Source organism: Vespula vulgaris, chromosome 7, assembly GCF_905475345.1.
Source record: "Vespula vulgaris chromosome 7, iyVesVulg1.1, whole genome shotgun sequence".
NCBI classification, from domain to species: domain Eukaryota; kingdom Metazoa; phylum Arthropoda; class Insecta; order Hymenoptera; family Vespidae; genus Vespula; species Vespula vulgaris.
Window position 1 is genome coordinate 5462910 of NC_066592.1, and position 20014 is coordinate 5482923.

General features: G+C 37.3%; 2 protein-coding genes across 5 annotated transcripts; one reads left to right on the forward strand and one right to left on the reverse strand.

Moving 5' to 3' along the window:
* Positions 1 to 30: 30 nt before the first annotated feature.
* Positions 31 to 5480, forward strand: LOC127064940 (uronyl 2-sulfotransferase-like). 3 transcript variants are annotated; one of them, XM_050996636.1, is made up of 7 exons: positions 31 to 324; positions 418 to 550; positions 2153 to 2362; positions 3649 to 3809; positions 3952 to 4029; positions 4568 to 4728; positions 4821 to 5480. In XM_050996636.1, the coding sequence occupies exons 2-7, from the start codon at positions 548 to 550 to the stop codon at positions 4964 to 4966; spliced, it is 759 nt and encodes a 252-aa protein (XP_050852593.1). In that variant the 5' UTR covers positions 31 to 324; positions 418 to 547; the 3' UTR covers positions 4967 to 5480. The 3 variants fall into 3 exon arrangements, with proteins under 3 accessions (XP_050852593.1, XP_050852594.1, XP_050852592.1); XM_050996637.1 differs by lacking the exon at positions 31 to 324 and having other exon boundaries at positions 347 to 550; XM_050996635.1 differs by lacking the exons at positions 31 to 324; positions 418 to 550 and adding an exon at positions 1187 to 1437.
* Positions 5409 to 19947, reverse strand: LOC127064934 (obg-like ATPase 1). 2 transcript variants are annotated; one of them, XM_050996628.1, is made up of 11 exons: positions 19811 to 19947; positions 18044 to 18225; positions 11670 to 11730; positions 9897 to 10024; positions 9633 to 9808; positions 9244 to 9321; positions 9031 to 9128; positions 8294 to 8434; positions 6668 to 6764; positions 6462 to 6584; positions 5409 to 6261 (listed from the first exon to the last, which is right to left on the reverse strand). In XM_050996628.1, exons 2-11 carry the CDS (start codon positions 18222 to 18224, stop codon positions 6151 to 6153), a joined length of 1194 nt encoding a protein of 397 aa, XP_050852585.1. In that variant the 5' UTR covers position 18225; positions 19811 to 19947; the 3' UTR covers positions 5409 to 6150. The 2 variants fall into 2 exon arrangements, with proteins under 2 accessions (XP_050852585.1, XP_050852586.1); XM_050996629.1 differs by lacking the exon at positions 19811 to 19947 and adding an exon at positions 19488 to 19732.
* Between the last annotated feature and the right edge of the window lie 67 nt (positions 19948 to 20014).

Consider the following 20014-nt stretch of genomic DNA (forward strand, 5'->3'; position numbering starts at 1 on the left):
ACTATTCTGACCAATCACAGACGTTCACGTTTTCAAACGTCGCGCGGTATAAGGTTATCCGCATTTCTATACGAAAGTTCCAGAAGTTACCTTTAGAAACGTGCGATAGTGTTGCTAATCGATCGTAGAAGCTACTACGAGTTAAACTATATTTCATATATATAGGTCTAACGTACTATTTCAAGAATTAACGATATTAATACTAATTTAATTTCGATAAAGATACACAGTATATTTTATCGATTTAAATCGATTTAATGACAACGAAGTAATATCGAATCCGAAGGAAGTAGTATCGAATCTCAATGAAATAACAGGAACGATGTAAGTGATATATCGTTTTACTTTTAATAATCAACGAAGTCTCGTTAATAATCGTTGCGTGAGAGATTGCATTACTTTCTTCTAATATTACAGAGTTTACAAATACATTTGTAAAATGACGGTAGTATACTGTTGTATAACACGAACCTAATGAGATCTATTCGAAACTGTTACTCCTTAATTTCGTCCCGCGAGAATATAAGGAAATAAATAAAGAGGTTAGATGGTACATATTCTATAGTACATACGTCATAGAAATCATAACTATTCGTCATAGCTTTCACCGGACACATTTTTATTCGTATCAGTTGCTATAAGACTTTCTCAATCGTATATCAACGTTCTTAGTAAGTACTCTAATAAAAGTTTTATTAGTTTCCTTTTCTATCCGTCTACTTACATAAATTTTATATCAAAATGAACTTTGTTACACGATCAATAATTTTCGTTTTTCTCCTATCCTTATATACATACCCATATAAAAAGATAATTAGCCGGTGAAAGGAAATTCGATCGAAAAAATCCTTTAGAGAAGATTCCAGAGTTTAGTCAATGCGAAGAGAAGGTGATGACATCGAAGGACGATTCGTTTGACATTGAAATATTAAAAGCATCTGTTGCGACGATAAGCCTAGCTATTATTTTATCTTTTAGTCGAATCTCAAATCAGTTTTGTGATTCGAAGAAAAGACTGGTGGGGAACCCTTGGGTCTCTCTTATACCGAAGACGTGGGGATCAGCCAATGCGAAGTCTCTGACCCACTGACATTCTCTTCAGTTACTCGGTGGACGTACACAGAAACACGGATGATCGAAATAAGAGCTCGAGGAGTCATAGGGCGATCAATTTTTTTTTTTTTTTTTTTTTTTTTTAATATAAACGTCAGGGTGTCGTAAATCGTATAAACGTAAATCGTATGATTGATCGTGATGCGTGTCTATCGTGGTTTTCTTCCTGGTCTTTTCGTTGGTGTTACTCTCGTGTTCGTCCTTCTAAATTCAAGGTCAAGTACGGTCACGCTCAATTCTTCCGCCGATGTCACGATCGAATCTCGCGATTTCGACAGAGAGGATGCACGTTTCGTCGAAAATTATGGATTCAATATTAACAAGGTGATCAGACAAAGGACAGTTTTATTATTAAAGATTCCGATTCCTTAAAAATGTATAAAAACATTTGTAATAATTTTAAGCTATTTTTAAACGTACGTATCACGTAATACAAGCCGATGTCATTTCGAAGAAGTCACGATTCTCCTCTACTCGACTCTGCTACAACAGAGGAACATGTCTCCAGTGAAAGTGCATCAACATCGGATGCAATCGCATCGAGGCGATCTTCTCACGCGTTATACGTTTCTTTCTCACGTTTCTAAGGTGTAGATCTCTCGAACTGCAAGGCTACTTTTTCTTCTTTTTTTTTTTATACGTCCTTCTCTCATCGTCTTTCTCTTCAAAACAATGTCTGCATTTTTAACAACGTATCTATCTATCGGACGTGTTCATCGAATGAATCAAATCGAACTATATACTTTCTCTCTCTCATCGTATAGGTATGTTTACAAGTAAACCGGTTTAAAAGCGGAAACATTCGTCATTTATCGAAAATTTTCTCGAATATAATTATTGTCTTAATTAGTAATGAATATTAAAATTTTCAACAAAAAAAAAAAAGAAAAAAAAGAAAGGAGAAATAATCGACTTGTATGGAAAGAGATATTTTAATTCTTTTTTTTTCCCCTGATTTTTATGGAGTCACATCATTCTAATCAAATCCAACAGGTGTGCCTAGAGCTCTTTAATAAATCATCGTACGATTGTTAAACAGACATATCGATACGTCACGCCCTCCCTTGCTGAATTGGGCGGTCGTGGAAATTTGCCCGAGATGAATAAGCACGTACTCATGCTAACACGTGTACCTGGTGCTGGTGCAGAACTATTGGTGCTGATCCTGCAACGTTTACAAGGTTACAATGCCTTTAAACATATTCGTTTGCCGCCTGGAGATTCTGGACTTTTGACGACGTTGCAGCAGGTAAATCTCGATAATCTCTGTAGATGTTTCTTCTTTTCTATATCTCTACTATTTAATTAACATTTCATTTAATATACTTATTTCTATATAATTTATTATATCCGTATTACACATGTATATACATGTGTATACACTCTTTGTGTAAAGCAATTAAAAGTATAGAATAAAAATTGGATATTTCTATTAACTCTATTTTCTATTAACGCGCTGTTGAATATTCTATTTTGGACGATCGGATTATTCTATTAATAAGAATAAAACGGGTATAACGTGTTAATTAATATAAAGCAAATTAATTAAAAGGAAACGAATTTAAAACTAAGACGTATAATATATACAATTTTATACTCACAAGATGTTCACTCTGCTATGACCTGGCTATGACTAATGAGCTAAACGAAATAAGATGTACGTACTAAATGAATACGTACTTACGAAGCTAAGAAAAAACGTAAACATGAAGAGAAAGAGAACGAGGGAGAGGGAGAGAGAAAGAGAGCAGATTACATCACGACAGTGTTTGAATGTAAAATTCAAACAATACATTTTCTTAGAATTATATGTAAACATTTTCTTAGAATTACAAATATCTTAAAATTATTGTAACAACTTATCGATCCAAAACAAAATTAAAGATAAATATAAATTATGTTTTATTGATAAAAGAAATAGTCGACCGAAGGAGAACGAGGAATGTAAGTACTTCGCAATGCGTTTCATTTTTGTGAGAGTCACTCGAGGTTGTTTCTCATAAATGGAAAACGTTTGAATACATACGTATCTCGCGAAGAATGCATTTCACGTTTCGTAAATATTTGTAAATAATTGTTAACACCGGATAAAAGTCTTTTGTATGTAAATACATAATTATTTTCTCAATAATCTTTTAAAAGAGCAAATGTGAATGTATCGAATTGCACAAAGATCCGGAAAACCGGTCGTTGATTCTTTCGCCTGCTCAAGTAAGACACGTATCTCTGCTTTCGTAACGAAAAGTATAGTACTTTCGTCCATTTAACAAGCACTATCGCACATTCTTGAAAAATATATACTTATAACTATGCAATCCATATCCGGCTGATATTTCACGAGTTATGAGATATCGTGAACAATTTATAATTGCAAAATTACTCCAAAGATTTCAATCACGTTTTTTCAATATATTGTCTGGATTTTGGTTATACAACTTACATTGTTTTTATAATCTCTTAAGATCGACTTAAGCCGGAGATAAAATTAATCAATCTAGTTAATCACAGAAGAATTTCTTTTTCCCGATTCGACAGGAACTACTCGTGGAAGAGATTACAAGTATTATAAGACAAGAGGCTATTCCATTGAGTTTCGATGGCGATATAAGGTTCTTAAATTTTTCTGAATTTGGTCGTCAGGCACCAACTTTCTTAGCCTTAGCAAGGGATCCTTTGGATCCACGTACTTTGCATAGGTAAGATCAAATTTGTTTACTCTAATTAATTACACGTGTCTTAAATAATGACTCTTCTGTTCCTTAATCGATTCTAAAGAAAATTTATTTGTTAATTTTTTCCTTTTCATTTTCATTCTTATTTTCATTTGATCTTAAGCAGATATCGGAAAGATGGAGCGGCGGCCGTTCTTTATCGCGGAACGATCTCTCATTTTTGCGGACAGGATCCTCGTTGCTCGTACGTATATCAACGTTGACGTAGATAGATATCCAATAACGCGAGTGGAATAACCAGTTTCGCGAGAAGGATCGAGGATGTTTCACGAATCAAAATACATACATACCTCGTAACTTTACTTTCGACAGTTGATGCGATTAAACGATCGCATGAATGAGATTACAGAGGGAATACCTTAGAGATTTTTTCGTCTGTTCATCATTATTACTCAGGATCGTCTTTTGAGTCGACTAGGGATTACGTAAAGTTACTCTACGTTCTCTTGGTAAAGGTTGCGCAAGAAGATGACTATAGTGAGGAATCAAGATCAATGAACTGCTTCTGAATACCATAAATAGAAACTTGCGTTATGGTTGTTAGAGAAATCGAGCTCGTCTTTTGTAACGTTATAAGAGACTTTTCTACTTGAAAAGATGTCATGTTGTAACGGATAATCGTGATCATTTTTCTTTACATAATAATCCAAAACTCGAATCGAATATCTATATATGCGCGTGTATGTGTGTGATCTATTTTTGATACACTTTTTATCTATAAGGAAAAGAAATAACAAATGGGCGTTACAACGAGCCAAGGCAAATGTTGTTCGATGGTATCCAGTGGTCGGTCTTCTCGATTACATGGAAGAAACTTTACACGTTCTCCAAAAGGAATTTCCGTACTTTTTCACCGGTTCCCTTCGCATATATAATAAGTTGCGTAAGTATCTTGTTCCTTTTTTGTTTCTTTTTAATTTGCAACAGTTAAATATTATGGTAATGCGAAGATTATCGTATAAATTTATTTTATAGGACCGAAAGAAAATTATTTATCGAAACGTTCGATAAGTATCAAAACTCGAGCGAAAAAAGTATTGGAAGAAGTGATGGCAGATGAAGTAGAATTTTATAAGTGGTTGAAATTTCGATTATTTAATAAAACATCCGATAATGGGTGATAATTAAGTTAAAGATTATTGAAGATAATAATAATTGGCTTGTTTTTGGATCATGCAAATTAATTTTGATCTTCCAATTAAGAGGCGGCTAAAAATATAAAGGTAAAATATTCAATCCTTCGTATGAAATGCCAAAGAAATAAATTAGTCGAATATGTATATGTCATTTGACACAGCATAAACGGGGAAAAAATATTATCGTATTCGTATGGTGCATTATTCTTTGATTTTGAACGCCTGTTGGTACGTGCAACGCCATCTTGTATCATATCAGTTACTGATATACTTAGATGTTAAGTTAATCAATCCTTGAACACTGTGCATGCATGCATTGCAGCAAATGGTAACGGTATAGAATTTAATCGTAAAGGTTTACACAGATAATATGTTTTAGAAACATATACAATAATTTGTATATATACATTGAAATTGTTTTTCTCGCTTTTTATCATTTTTCTACGTTGATTTATTGAACATTTGTAGAATAAATACAGAGAATTGTTGAGTCAAGAAATGTTCAGATTTATGCGAACTTTTTTTATAGTTCTTTTTTTTTTTTTACCAAACATCCTTTCTCTTTCGCATTTACAATCATCTCGTTCGAGAGACAACTTGTACAAAAATTATTTTATCTCTGTGAAATGTTATATCTTTGAGATAGATATAACTAACGTCATACAAGCTCTTTCAACATAAGCACATAGCGTATTCATACAAAGAGACGATGATGCTATTTATTTACACAGACAGAAACTTTAAAAGTCTAATTCTTCTTACGGATAGAATCGTTGTATGTCATAGAAAAAAAAAAGATCACATACTCGATTAAGAAAAAGATGCCAATTCCAACGACGATGATACTCTTTTTCATTTTTAACTTCATTTCATTTTCTTTATAAGAATGACAGAAAAAAACGAATCTCTTTTGTATAATGAAAATTTGACAGACGATTAATAAAAAAAAATAGTCACATTTGTATGACCTTTCTTTTTTCGTCGATAGTACCTTTGAAGGTAAATATAAAAAAAAGAGGAAAAAAAATAAAATAAAATAAAATGAAACGAAATCAGGGAGCACGGGGAAGCGGATGAGAATGATTGCCATGAGGTTGATGCATGCAACAGGAGAGTAGTATCATGTTGGTGTACAAAAGGACGAGCAACAACATGAGGAACGCGTGCCATCACTTCTTCTTTGCGTCCTTCAGTCCAGCACCGGCGTTGTATTTGAAAAAGATTATGTCGCCATCCTCGACGACGTAATTACGGCCCTGTTGCCTGTACTTTCCAGCAGCCTATTGAGCAAGAGAAAAAGAACGTAGTGTATATGTATATATACACAAATATACATATGTATATATATATATGTGTGTGTGTCAGTTAAATCAAGATAGTACTTAAAAATTATTTTATAAGCTTTGGACAAATAACACTTATAAGACGATTAATAACAACGTATGTCGATAAACTTGGAAATTTATAGTTAAATTAATACCTTTACTGCAGCCTCTGAGCCTTCATTTTTAAAGTCTTCAAACTTCATAACTTCTGCCATTATAAAACCTTTCTCAAAGTCAGAATGAATTTTTCCACCGGCTTGGGGCGCCTTTGTACCTTTCTATATAATAAAAAAAAAAATAAAAGTTGACGAAGAAAGGCGAGTCAATCTTACGTGTACACATAGTATAGTTACGAAGCTACCTGAATAGTCCATGCTTTAACTTCGTCAGGACCAGAAGTAAAAAAGTACTGTAATTGCAATGCTTTGTAACCTTGAATGATGATCTTGTCTAGGGCACTGTAAAAGATTAAAAAAGAAAAAGAAAAGAAGAGAGAACAATAATAATTTTAGACAAATTTCTATGACGTTTATTATTATATTTCGATGAGAGGGTAGAGAATAAAAGAATACGATCGAGAATCACTCGTATTAGATCGATTAAAGCTCGAGTCGATAGAGCGGTACATACAAAGGACGACTCTTTCAGTTTTGCGGATTGCAAAACGATGAATTCCCGTTCAAAAGGAGGGACGTTCAAAACGTTGGACCATGGAATATGATTGTCTCGGGCCAAATATCGTCTAATGACAGGGTACGTCGGGATGAGCTCTCCCACTTGGTGGGCCCCGACACAACTTCTCGAGACTTCAAGGAATACGCATAAAGCCGAACGACTTAATGCGGTAATTTTATCATTCTGACTCTCTGAGAGACCTACTTTGCCGCCGCCGCCGACGACGACGACAACGACGACGACGACGACGACGACGACGACGACGAAAACGACGACGACTGTTCTATCTTTGACTTTGAAATAAAATCACGTCTACTCTATTTTCTTTTGATTAGGGGGCAAACGTGATTCCTCATCGTCGTCCATTTGATTCTTCTGTAAATTCGTCGAAGGAAGATATTTTCGATAATATCTTATAATTTTACAACGAATGTCTTATAACAAATAAAATGATAATTTTATTATAATTTGAGAGAACTTTTATATGAAATATATGAGTCATTACGAGGAAATTGTTCTCCAATCTATCTCTCTCTCTCTCTCTTTCTCAACGCATTCACTTTTCTTCGAACGTCACTCTCAACATTGTGAGTCGAAAGGAAAGAAAAAAAAGAAAATATAATGAAAACGTACGCTTACACGTACGCAAGCAAAACTACACCTACTTCGATGTACTTTCCGTTTGTAAAGGATAGTAATGCAATGTCGTAGCTTCGTGTAAACTCGTTTGAACATGGTACACGTGCATTGAACACCCTCCGGGTACGATTGACCCACTAGCCAACTCAGCCGTTCTGCCTCTCGGTCCTCTTTCACCACAGATTATACCCTCTCCTGGTACGCGCGAGGGCGGCCAGTTTTTATGCAATTTTGTAAGAATTTGAATAGCCGTTCGTAAAAATATAATGCGGCCTATCTCTCTCACTCTCTCTCTCTCTCTCTTTTTCTCTCCATTCTCCTCATCGAAACGACCGTAGTTTTTATTAGTTTCCCTCCGTGTTAGAAAGAAAAAAAGAGAAAGAGAACTAGTCTAGACCTTCTAAGAGTCATCCTCAGCCGTTATTAGTACGGTTAGAAGATAACTCGTTGCATACTTAAATGTGGGAACGCCTGTTATTCCATGGACCTCTTTCTCTTTCTCTCTCTCTCTCTCTCTCTCTCTTCGTGGATTTTAAGAAAATACGACTAAACGTTTCGAGAAGTTAGACCAATATAGCAAACTTTCGACTTGGAAATAAAAACAGTCCTTCGTTTGTAAACATAAGTTGTCCTGACCAAAGGGAAACAAATTTGAGAACAATTAATGACCTACCTAGTGACCTTCTGTTCCTCGAAATATTTCGCTCGTTCTGCTTCGTCCATGTCGATTATCTTATTTTCGAAAACACCACTGAAAGGTATTAACACGGCTCCGGGATCGTTCTTATCCACCCATTCTTTAATCTTGACTAACCTGGAAAATCGATAATATCCGATGAAGATTTTTATGAGTCTTATCTTATTTCGATATATTCGTTCTCGTTTTAATATAGAAATATTTCTTTCAAATATAATCGTGAAAGTGCATCATGAAATATAAAAGATTATAAGGGCTCTGAATCATGCATTAACTTAACGACGAGTATACGCGATAGGCTTACTATTCAACTGCACTTTCCCACGATATTATTTTCGCAATGCACGTCTGCAAATCGTTGCTGAATAATAGATCGACGAAACTATTCGTGTTAGTGAGCCCTCGAGCGTGCGTACGAATACGCGTTTACATGTCGACACGCACGTATAAATAATTCCGTTCTCCACAGTGTTTTGCAACGCGCTTCACCGTCGACGTCGATAGAAATGTCCGGAAAATGAAACGACGAGTATTCCGGAATATCTAGTTGATTTATCGTAGAAAATAATATTATCGGTTTGTAACAATCTTCGTTTATCTTTATAATCAGAATTTTAACAGGATCAAAGAGAAAAAGAGAAGTTTTCTTTTTTTCTTTTCGTTTCGTTTCGTTCTTTCTCTTTTTCATCTTACGACGTTAGAACGAAACGTACCATTTGTTCTTTTTACGAATGTAATCCTTCTCCGAAAGATTGACCAGATAAATAACGGGTTTCGACGTGAGGAAGAGATATTTGTTGAGTACGTCGATCTGCAATCAAACGTTAGGGACGATCATCAACGTGCGTTGTTATCGTACTATAACGATCGAACGAGCAAATTGCATGTTTCTTACGACAGTGCGAAGGAAAAACTCGTAAACTTACATCATTTGCGCTCCAATCGGCGTACCTGATATGCTTCTTGTCGTCTACCAAAACACCCTTGACTTTTAAAAGCGTATCCTGTCGAGAAAAAAAAATAACAAAAAAAAAAGAAGGAGAAAACAAGGAAAATACTATTAACAACGATTCGCCGCAAGTCGTAACACGCAATGTCGAATTACCTACGGAGTACTAGTTAAAATCGACTTGAAATCAATCTAGACGATGGCTCGATCACGCGAGTTTGGGAGTTTCGCTAAATTGGGAAGCCGAAAATTGCTTGGAAATCGATCAACGAGAATCGAGTAAATTTGTTCCGAGAAAAGTTCGTCCATTCGAATTCTCTTAATTTACCTCGACCAATCCGATACAAATGTTACGTTAAAACTCACGTATTCAGGTTTCAATTTCTTGTCGTTACCACGGACAACCAATTTTTCCAATTTCTCAAGATGCCCATTTAAAAATTCGACGTCCTTAAGTCGTAATTCCTCGCTGATAATTTCCAAATCTCGTACCGGATTAACGTCACCTTCTACGTGAGTGACATCGTCGTCTTCGAATGCTCCTGCGAATACAAATGATTCGTTCGATATCTACATTTTTCAAAATTCTTTCTATTATATATTCGAATATAATAATTATATCATGCTCACGGCAAAGGTGAAAAATTCCGTCGCAGGCACTGATGTGAGAAAGAAAAGCATTTCCTAAACCCTGTCCCTCGGCAGCACCCTTTACGAGACCAGCGATATCGACTACGTTCAAAAAAGCTGGGATTTTGCTAAGAGAAAACAAGAAAGTACAAATAAATTTAATTAATATATATATATATATATTATTTGTTATATCTATTTTAAGGGAGTCGTTCGAATGTCTCTCTTTCGAATGAGATTTTTCAAACGCGTTCACGTTTTCCCCTCTTCGAAAGAGGAGAAAGAAAGAGATAGAAAGAGACAGTGAGAATTCCGATTAAAGGTCGAGGGTGTACGCTGTCATGCACGTGCGTTGCATGGAAACGAGGGTGGGTAGTGACAACGAGGCACATTTAAATGCTAATGCCAGCGGCCTCATTAAATAATTAGCCTTTGAAGAGAGAGGCGCCGGGAAAAGCAAACGAGAAGGGTGGTGAGGCCGCGTTAGGCGGCTTTCATCACGGATCGCCGAATTCTCGGACACGTGCCGTCAATGAGAGTATACGATACATCGTGAATGAAAGTATGATGATCGTATTCGAAAAGTTTGGGAGAGATGGTGGAGGGAGAGGCGGGAGAAGGTTGGAATAGCTTTCTCCTTTGATCAACGAACTTATTTTAATGTTTCTTATTCACACGTTTACAATTGAAGAAGTTTCTAATCAATTCTCTCTCTCTCTTTTTTTTTTTTTAAAGAATTATTTCTAATTTCCTCTCTTATTCAATTATTTCCTTTGTCGTTATCTGATTTGAACGACACGAGTTTTATTGAAAAAAAAAAAAGAAAATTCGTATACAACGAGAGTAATCTTTTAATCGAAAATTTGGCTATCCAACCTTCCGCATGATCCTGACTGCTTTGCATTTTCAATTTCACCGAGTCGCTGTGCAAGCACGATGACGCGCGACAAGGTAAACACCGTTTTCATCGACGGTTAGCCGCGTTGATGGATACCGCAGCACGTACAGCGGTTTCCGCACGATTCAAAGAGAGAGATAGAGAGAGAGAGAGAGAGAGAGAGAGAGAGATAGAGAAGCTAGCACGATGATACTGGCCGAGTTGGGAGTTTTCGACATATATCTATGTACGTACGAGCACCTCGTTGAACCATCGTTGGTGACTATCAACGCGACTATCCGTGTAAATGCGCCCCTTTCGATCGATTTTCTCTCTCTTGCTCTCTTTCTCTCTTCGTTCCACGTGTTTCGAACGGACTTTCAAGTTGCAAATGATTGCAACGTGATTTTGTATAAAAGGATGAAAATTAACCGGATACTTAAACGAACGATATATTTCAATTAGAAACGTTAAAGTGAACACCGAAATAAATAAAAAGGACTCGTAGGATGTAGATAATTTACAAACTCAGGAAAACTCTTTGCCATGGTTCCTAACGTCTCGTAGAGAAATTTAGGTCGATCTGCATTGCAGATCACGTGCTACGAAACGTGCACCCTACCTCTTTCCTCTTTTCGTTTCTTCTCCTACCGTCTCCTCCTCGCGTCTCGTCGCGAGAATAAAGGCGAATAAGTAGGTATGGAAATGTCGTTGGTTATTCCGAATCGTTTCCTTTTGCAAGGGTATACGTAAATACGTAAGGAAAAGAAAAGAAAAGAAAAGAAAAGAACAGAAAAGAAATGGTACTCGTTCTACTCCCTTTTCGACACGATGATAACGTATTCGAGAGACATTCGACTTGCTTACGATCGAATAATGTTTGCACGATTGCTTACCTGGCCGGTTTGAAGTATTCGCATAAATAGTCGTACCTTGCGTCGGGTACTGGTACACGACGTGCCTTAACAAACAATTTCAAAGGTCATACATTTTTTTCTTTGTCTCTTTTTTCTTGTTTTAATCAAAATTATATTAATATGAAATTAGATTATACTAAAATATATACTGATTAATAACGATTACAATTAATTGTTTATTAATTGATTATTGTTATAATTAATGATTATATATCAATCAGTATATATTCCGGTACAATGAGCTTTTACAATGTACGTATACTAGAATATATATTAATATTATATACCATTTCTTAGATGTATCATCAATATATATGAACAATGATTAATGGAACAGAGTCAGTACAAATTCTTAGGATCTTGCAAAATCTGAGTCGGCGACGTTCGTCGGAATCTGATAGAGCTCACTTGCTCTAACTTAGGAGATTCAATTTCAAGATAATAGCTCGGAATCATCAGGTATGGATTGAGTTTTTCTTTCATTCTAGTAGTCGCCAATTCGATGATACGTTTACGTGCTTTCATACGTTTGTTAATTTTCTCATAAATATTCATTTCGTTTAGGGTACAGGATACGTTGCGAATTTTTAAAAAAACACCCATGTAAATCGCTGCGCTGGCAGCGGAAGACAAGCCTGGAATCTTTGGACGAAAGACTGCAACTTCGTTGACGGCTTCTATCACACGTTTTGCTACCGTTTGTTCTAAATATCCGACAATCGGTAGATCGGTTATTTTAATATCTGGCATGTTGAGAGGAAAATGAATTTTAACGTCGCAATACTTCATCCAACGAGAGAGAAACTGATCCTGACAATGTTGGCTGCAGAAGAGATAGAGCTTGTCGTCATAGAGAACGGCCAAATCGATTTTGCCAGAGATTAGATTTCGATTGGGGAGACTGTCGACGTAAGTAACCAAACAGCATCCATTAACTTGCAAACGTCTTGCCCAGCAAGCGTGTTCCAAATCGATCGTCTCATATACGATTCGTGGTCGAATTTTCGGTAGAATTGCAGTATTCCAAGGTGGAACATATTTAAGTGGATATTTGATAAAATCGTTCATGTGTTTGGTGCATATCCAATAAAAATGTTCTCGAAATTGGACTAATCCAGTACGATCGATCAGTCCACCCGAAGATACTATGCTGTTATCAAGTAATAAACAAACAGGACAATACGATTCGAAGGTACTTTGATACGATTTAAATTCGTAAGGCGATACACACATGTTCTCTAAGCTATGAACTTTATCGTAATCGGAGTCACGAAAGTATCGTCTAATATTCATAAATTTTTCTCGAACCACTCGATCGGCATGAATCCATACACCCCACTTGTTATTGCTCCCATCGATTTCAAATACATTCTGTGAGAATTTCTTCAGCCAACTTCGAAAATTTTCTTGATCGACTTGCCATTGATCGTAAAGTTGAGTGAAATGATCGATATCCAAGTCAAATGGGTCGTTAGTTTCCTTATTGATGTTATAAAGACACTCCGTACAGAAATTTAAATCGGCTTTAAGATCAATGACGATCATCGGACGTATATTGAGAAAAGCTAATTCTTCGGATTCTTCTCGATTACGTGGGAAACCATCGAGGACGTAACCCTGAGAAGCTGCCCGTGGATCAATCGAATACATTTCAACGATTCGACTCATCGTTTTATTATCAATGGCAATGCGATCTCGAATGTGTGATCTGATTTGTTTAGCTAATTCAGTCCATGAGTAATTATCCCTTACGTATTCCAAAGCTTTTTCAATAGAAATCAATTTCAAACCGTATGTCTCGGCAAAACGTTCAGCCAGTGTCGTCTTTCCACATTTAGGTGGACCAATGATCGAAAGAGTTAACGGTATAAGAGGTATCGTCGAATCTTGTTCGATATATTTCAATGGATTTTTCATGAAATCTGATGCTGCATTTTGACCGCACAAGAAATAAATGTATTGTCGATGTATAACAGGCTTCACTTCGTCTTTCACTTCCATAGGTAAAAACATCTGTATTGGTATTTTGTTTTGATATAATTGAACCGGACACCATCGGCCAAACGAACTTAAAAAATAATATCCAGATTCTAAAAGACGTTCAGCAGTTTCCACATCGACTAAATATGTTCTCTCGAACATCGAGATATCTCGAAATACGTAACTTTCGAGATATCTTTGAACTTCTATTATCATCCTACGTTCGTCTTGTTCACCGTTTATTTCTATCCAAGGTATGCCTCCAGCTTTCATAAAACTACGAGTGTTTACTATTTTGTTACTATCGCTCTCATAAATTTCTACTATTCGTCTCGAAATTCTATCTCTAGCTGTTACGATATCTTCCCAATCGATAAATAGTATTGGTTCGGGATTCTCTTCTCGCCAAGTATATTCTAATTCGATTCTTTCGCTTGGACTTAATTTGTAATAAATATCGTCCATATCAAAATTTTCTGCTTCATCCTCGAACATTTCCATGTCCTCGCTCATAAAACGTTCGCGTCTATCTTGTACAATATCATTTATCCATTCATCTCGTCTTTTAATGTAATCATTCATTTCTTCGTTGTACCTTTTCTCCTCGGCAAGTTTATCTTCCTCTAGTTTTTTCTCCCAAAGACTAAGATACTTGGGAAACAATCTTTCCATCGATGTTTGTAAACTGCAGTTAAGTTCTATCACCAGTTCGGGTACCATGGATCTTTCTAACATCATTTCTACGTCATTAAAACAACTTGGAAAACCATCGAGTACAACACCATATTCATTGTACGGCGTTTGAAAATAAGTTAAGAAACATTCACGAAGGATATTATTCGCTAATGTTCCACCATTTTTAATGTAATTTTTAATAAACATAGATATTAAATTCTCGTCGTTGCTATATCTAATGTCGTTTAAATCATCTGGTAAATCTATTTCTTCGGGTTCTTCTTTTTCAGGAGCAATCACGGTATCCTTCAACGTGAAAGCTTTCATTCCTCTACTCAGCATATATTTTTCAAGACATGCGAAATAATCGACGTGATATGATCCATATTCTCTTGACAAAGCATTCGATAAAGTAGTTCTTCCACTTCCAGGTAAACCAACGACGCTAATTCGTAAAGGTGGTATTACGATCGGTGGTTTGATGAAAGGAATAGAAAAATTATATGGATTTTCAACGAATTCTTCTAATGCACGTTCACTGGATAATAGATAAATTTTATCTACGAAGACTGCGCTATAATCTTCTCTGCCTTTCCATAGAATATTATATTTTGATAATACAACTGGACAGTAATCGCTGGTGTCACCTAATCGACGATTATCTTTAACGACTGTTCGACTTATAATCGGTCTTCTTACTTCTTCTTCTTCTTCGTCCATTAATTCTTCTCCTTCCTCTTCGACATACGCCTCGTCTGTTCTCTTCTCTTCTTCCTCTATCAACTTTTCTTTTTCTTTATCTTCCTCGCTCATGATAATCGCTTTCCAATCGTAACGATCCTTAAGTCGCTTTAGAACGTAATTAGTAACATCCTCGATCAATCCAAGATCACAAAGAATCACGTTTTGTTCGAATTCGTCTATCCTATCGCGAAAATTTCTCCAAACTGTTTGATAATCGTTAAGATGATGAAGATATTCTTCTAATTCTACGTCGAACTCATCTTCGTACATATCACTTTCTTCACCTTTAAATTCAGTTTCGGCCGATTTATCTTTATATTCCGTGTGGAAGTATCGCCATTTTTCAAGAAGAGAAAGATACGGCTCGTCTTCGAAAATTATTATAACGTCTTCGAAAATAATATTACCATCGTTAATAACTTTTGTCCAAACGTCGAAATCCATGTACATATTGTCGACAATAAAACCGCCGTCTCTATTAATTTTATCTTCCAGTATCTCGTCTGGAATATTTTTTATATGTTTGATAATTAGATCAGCCTTTTCATCGGGGTTCAATTCGATTGGTTCGTCGTACAAATATTTAACACGTTCCTGTAACATACTCGCCACTTCAGGGTCGTGTTCAGTCAATTCTCTGATCGAAAGTTCCTCTTTTCTTAAATGATCCGGCGCATAAGCGTACAAAATCTGTTTATTATCTTTTATTTCTTGCATAAGACGTAAATCCGTCTCGACATGTGCGATATTATTGTTCTTCAATTTTTTACGCAATGCTTTCAATTCGTCGTGAACATCGTCGTAGCCCTCGCTCGGTGTTATTGCATCTTTAGATTGAAGGATATCTGTCAAACGTTGAATAGTCGAAGCGATATCCTCGTACCACGCTTTAAGATCAGCATCCTTTTTTATTTTTCTCATCTTTTTCTCTTTCTTCAATTTGATTTTCAATTCGTTTATAACGTCATTGACCATTTCATGCATAGCTTCGATGACTTTATCGTTAACGCGATCACGTTTAAAAATACTTTCTATATCGTCGACGTTAACTACGGTGCCGTTCAAAATTTTCGCTAATTCTCGACTCAATTTTGATTTACCGGAATATTTCGGACCTATAATCGCTATCTTACAAGTTGGTCGTGGATTAGGCGGCAATAAAAATGTTCTAGGATTGTCTAGAAACAATTGAAGTGCTTCGTCGGAAGAAAGAAAAAAAATGTTCTTCATGAATCTTAAAGAATATTTCGGGATACCGGTTACGGTCCTTCCTCTGGCCAATTCGACCGGGCAATAAAATCTCCAACGCGACAGTCTCCAAGGAAACCTTCGAGTTACGGACTCCATGTTCGCCATTTCTCGAAAAGCATCCTCGTTGCTCATACCCTCGAACTCCTCCTCCAAGGCAATTTGCCTTGTGTCCTTCTCCTCTTCCTCTTCCTCTCCTTCTACTTTTACCATCCCAAACTCGTCGATTTGTTCTATCATCCGTTTTGGAAGTAGCAATCGTGGCAATGGTAATGTACGCAAACGTACGCTCACAATTTCGAACATTTGCGAAACAGATGTACGACCATCCACGCGTATCACGTTCTGAGGATTTTGAAGAAGGACCCATTTATCTATATGAGGTATGGCCAAACGTTTGTATAGTTCGCATCGTTCCTTCACGTCCTTTTGAATCTCTTCGTTATGCTTCAAAAGATATTCTCTATCTTTGTTAAATGTAATCGAAGGGAATGCAGAAGGGATCTTTGTGTCATAGTCGAAATTATCTTCTGTAAACAAGTACATATCGTCGGAAATGTCTACCGATAGAACGGGATCTGCGGGTTTCGAGATTTCCGAGTCTGTTTTTACAAGTTTGTATTTTTTTAAGAGATCCTCGTCGGGACATAAGATGTAGATGATGACAGATGGCTTTATTGGCCACGTAGAAAAGATCTCGTTGATTTGACGAGGTATGTCTTCCTCTGGATAAAGTTGCATTTTACACGAAGACTTTTTTACGTCTTGATTATCCGAGCTCGAGCTTGGAATTAATATCATTTCGCAGGTCGATAAGAGATCGTCTTCCGAATAGTTATCCTTCGTTACCGATTCAACGCGAAATTTGGCGATTTTAGGATAGAACAAGTAATCGAGATTTGGATCATTCGGTATAAAGGGCAAGCCTTCGATCACGTAACCTCTGTGCTTAACGTCTCTCATATTTATTCTACTTTTCATTAAATTCTGAATTATTTCGGAGGTCAAGTTTCTATCAGAACGTAATATCTTTTCGATGTATTTGCCCTTTTCCGTTTTGTTTAGTATTTCTTCCTCGATAAGGGACTCCGGTGAAATGAAAACGCACTTCCAACCGTCGGCAATCATAACCGCAAGTTCTCGACTATTTACACCTGGCTTTCCAAAAATAACGAAAGACGCTGGCTCCGTTTCAAGATATTTCCTTCTTGCCTCTTCCTCGAAATAAAGATCGCGAAGGACAAAGGGTTCCTTTGGTGGTTCGAAATGCGGTTGAAATTCATTTTCTATACATTTACAGGTATTCTGAAACCTCGTGAAAGGATTTGTGTCTTCGGTGAAGGCATAGTAAATGTTGGGTTTAGGATAAAGAACCGTGTGAGCTGATGGCCAAGAAGGAACATATTCTTGATGAGGGTAATGCTTGACGAATCGAAAGAAACTTTTTCTTAATATACACGACGATGTGACGTAAAACTTTTTCTCCTTCTTTTTGCTATCCCTTTTTAAACGTTCGATCGCTCGATCGCACATTATTCATAAACAGGTTATCCCGACGTAGGAGTTGACGTAAGAATTGAAGTAAGTAACGAACAAACGAAAACTACTTTCCCAAAAAAGTTTTCACGAGAAAAAGGATGTATAAGTGCGTGCACGTGTGTGTGTGTGTGTGTGTGTGTGTATAAAATATAAATTCAGATACTTATTTTCATTCGGATCGATGGTGCAGAAAGGAAAGTTCTCCGCCGCTGCCTGACTTTTCGTAAGGACATTGAAGAAGGTCGACTTGCCGACGTTTGGTATTCCAACGATACCAATTTTTAAATTAATTCCTACTCGCCCTATGAGTGGCTTTCTTTCAGGTTCCTCGACTTTTTTCGGTGCCATTCTGTAACGAAGAAGAATCGAGAACGTAATAATAGTAATAATAACGACAAGCAACAATAACGTTACGAAAAAATGAAGAAGGAAACAAAGAGATGAAAAAAATTCGAGAGCGGAAGTAATTAAAAATTAGCGTCGCCATCGTTCGAGGAAGACGTTCATCGTTTTTCTCGATCGTTTTACAAGGAGTCGCTTGGAAGCGCCCGGAGGCGCGAAATCGAAATACTCGAAGAAGAAGTATCGAAGAGAGGAGAGGTTCTCGAAGAACGCTCGCGGTGACTAATTATATTAATACGAGAACGACGGCACGTAGAACGATCGCTGTGTTTACCGGCGGCCTACCCTCGAACGATCCGGCGATCCATGCTCCTCGTGGATATTTTACCGATATCGAGAGCGAGCGAGCGAGTAAAGGAGACGAGGACGATGCGAGGGAGGAGGAAGATGGCGGGCGATGCGGAGGAGCCGCAGGATTAGTGGGCAGGAGAGCCGCGAATCACCGGCATCACAAGGAGAATCCGCGAGTAAGCCTGAGGCCGCCAATCCGCCACCGTCTACTCCCGGTTCCTGTTCCCCTTGCCTCTGCCCATCTTTTTTTGCTATCTCTCTCTCTCTCTCTCTCTCTCTCTCTCTCTCTCTCTTTTTTCTTTCTTGCTTTCTTTCTTTCTTTCTATCTTTCTTTCTCTCTTGCTCCCCTTTCTCGCCACGAGAGTCGTGCAACCACCGTCCTCCGTTAAAAAGACGAGGAACGACGGACGCTCAAACCACGTTGATGTTTTTCGTCCTTTTTCACTGCTATCCCGAGGAAATTTGCAAATTACGATAATGGAGAAGCCGCGAAAGAGGTTCGGTCGCGGGGCGCGATGCTACTCTCGACGAAGAGCCGCCGCGGCGCCGTGACCGTACCTCCTCCTTTACGACGTCGTCTCGCCCTCAGGGGGGGATCGCTCTACGTACGATAATGACCGACCACGGCGTTTCTCTTCGACCTCTTTTCTTGTAACTTTTACGGTATCAACTTTCCAATTTCAAACGACTCGATTTTCTTTCGGCCGATCTAGCTACCAATATTTCGTCGGTTTTTCTTATCCCTTTTCTCTCTTCTCTTTTATTCGTTTCTCTTTTTCTTTATACGTAACCAACATACATCTAATTAAATATTTCGTCGATTTGAATTTTACCGCCTTAATCAGTTACTCTATAAAAGCAGACGACGCACGTAGTAGCTGGTATAAGCACTCAGTGCTGCCGTCTATCGATACCTACGTGAATCAATAGAGCGCAGGGTGCATCCGAAAACTTAACCTTACTTCGCCGACAGAAAGATTCATTATTTTGGCACTTGCACGAGAGATCGAACGTCTTGTCTCAATCAGATCCGACGGAGAAGTAACTAAGAAAGTTTTTTACGAAGCGTATCAATTGTCTTACGTCTTGTAAATAACACTATAAACTATCACTGAGGTCAACACGATCGAACACGTTTTTTTCTATAATTCCTAGCACGAAATATGAGTCATCGTTAAAACCGACAACGCCTTTTTCTAACATTAAATAAACGTATATATGTTTTTGTTAACTCGATGTACCTTGTTTATTTATCTCAGCAAGCCACGTACGAAGATTTTCTTCCACAACGTGTCGCAGTTTCGTGACGGCAAGTACACGGCACACGTCGATGACGTCAGACACCTTCGACCGGCGAGACTCCACGCTACAAAAATAGTTTTCTACTTTACCGACACGGTCGTTGCGGCCTCTCCACGAAGAAAGAGAACATCTTTTCTTTTTCT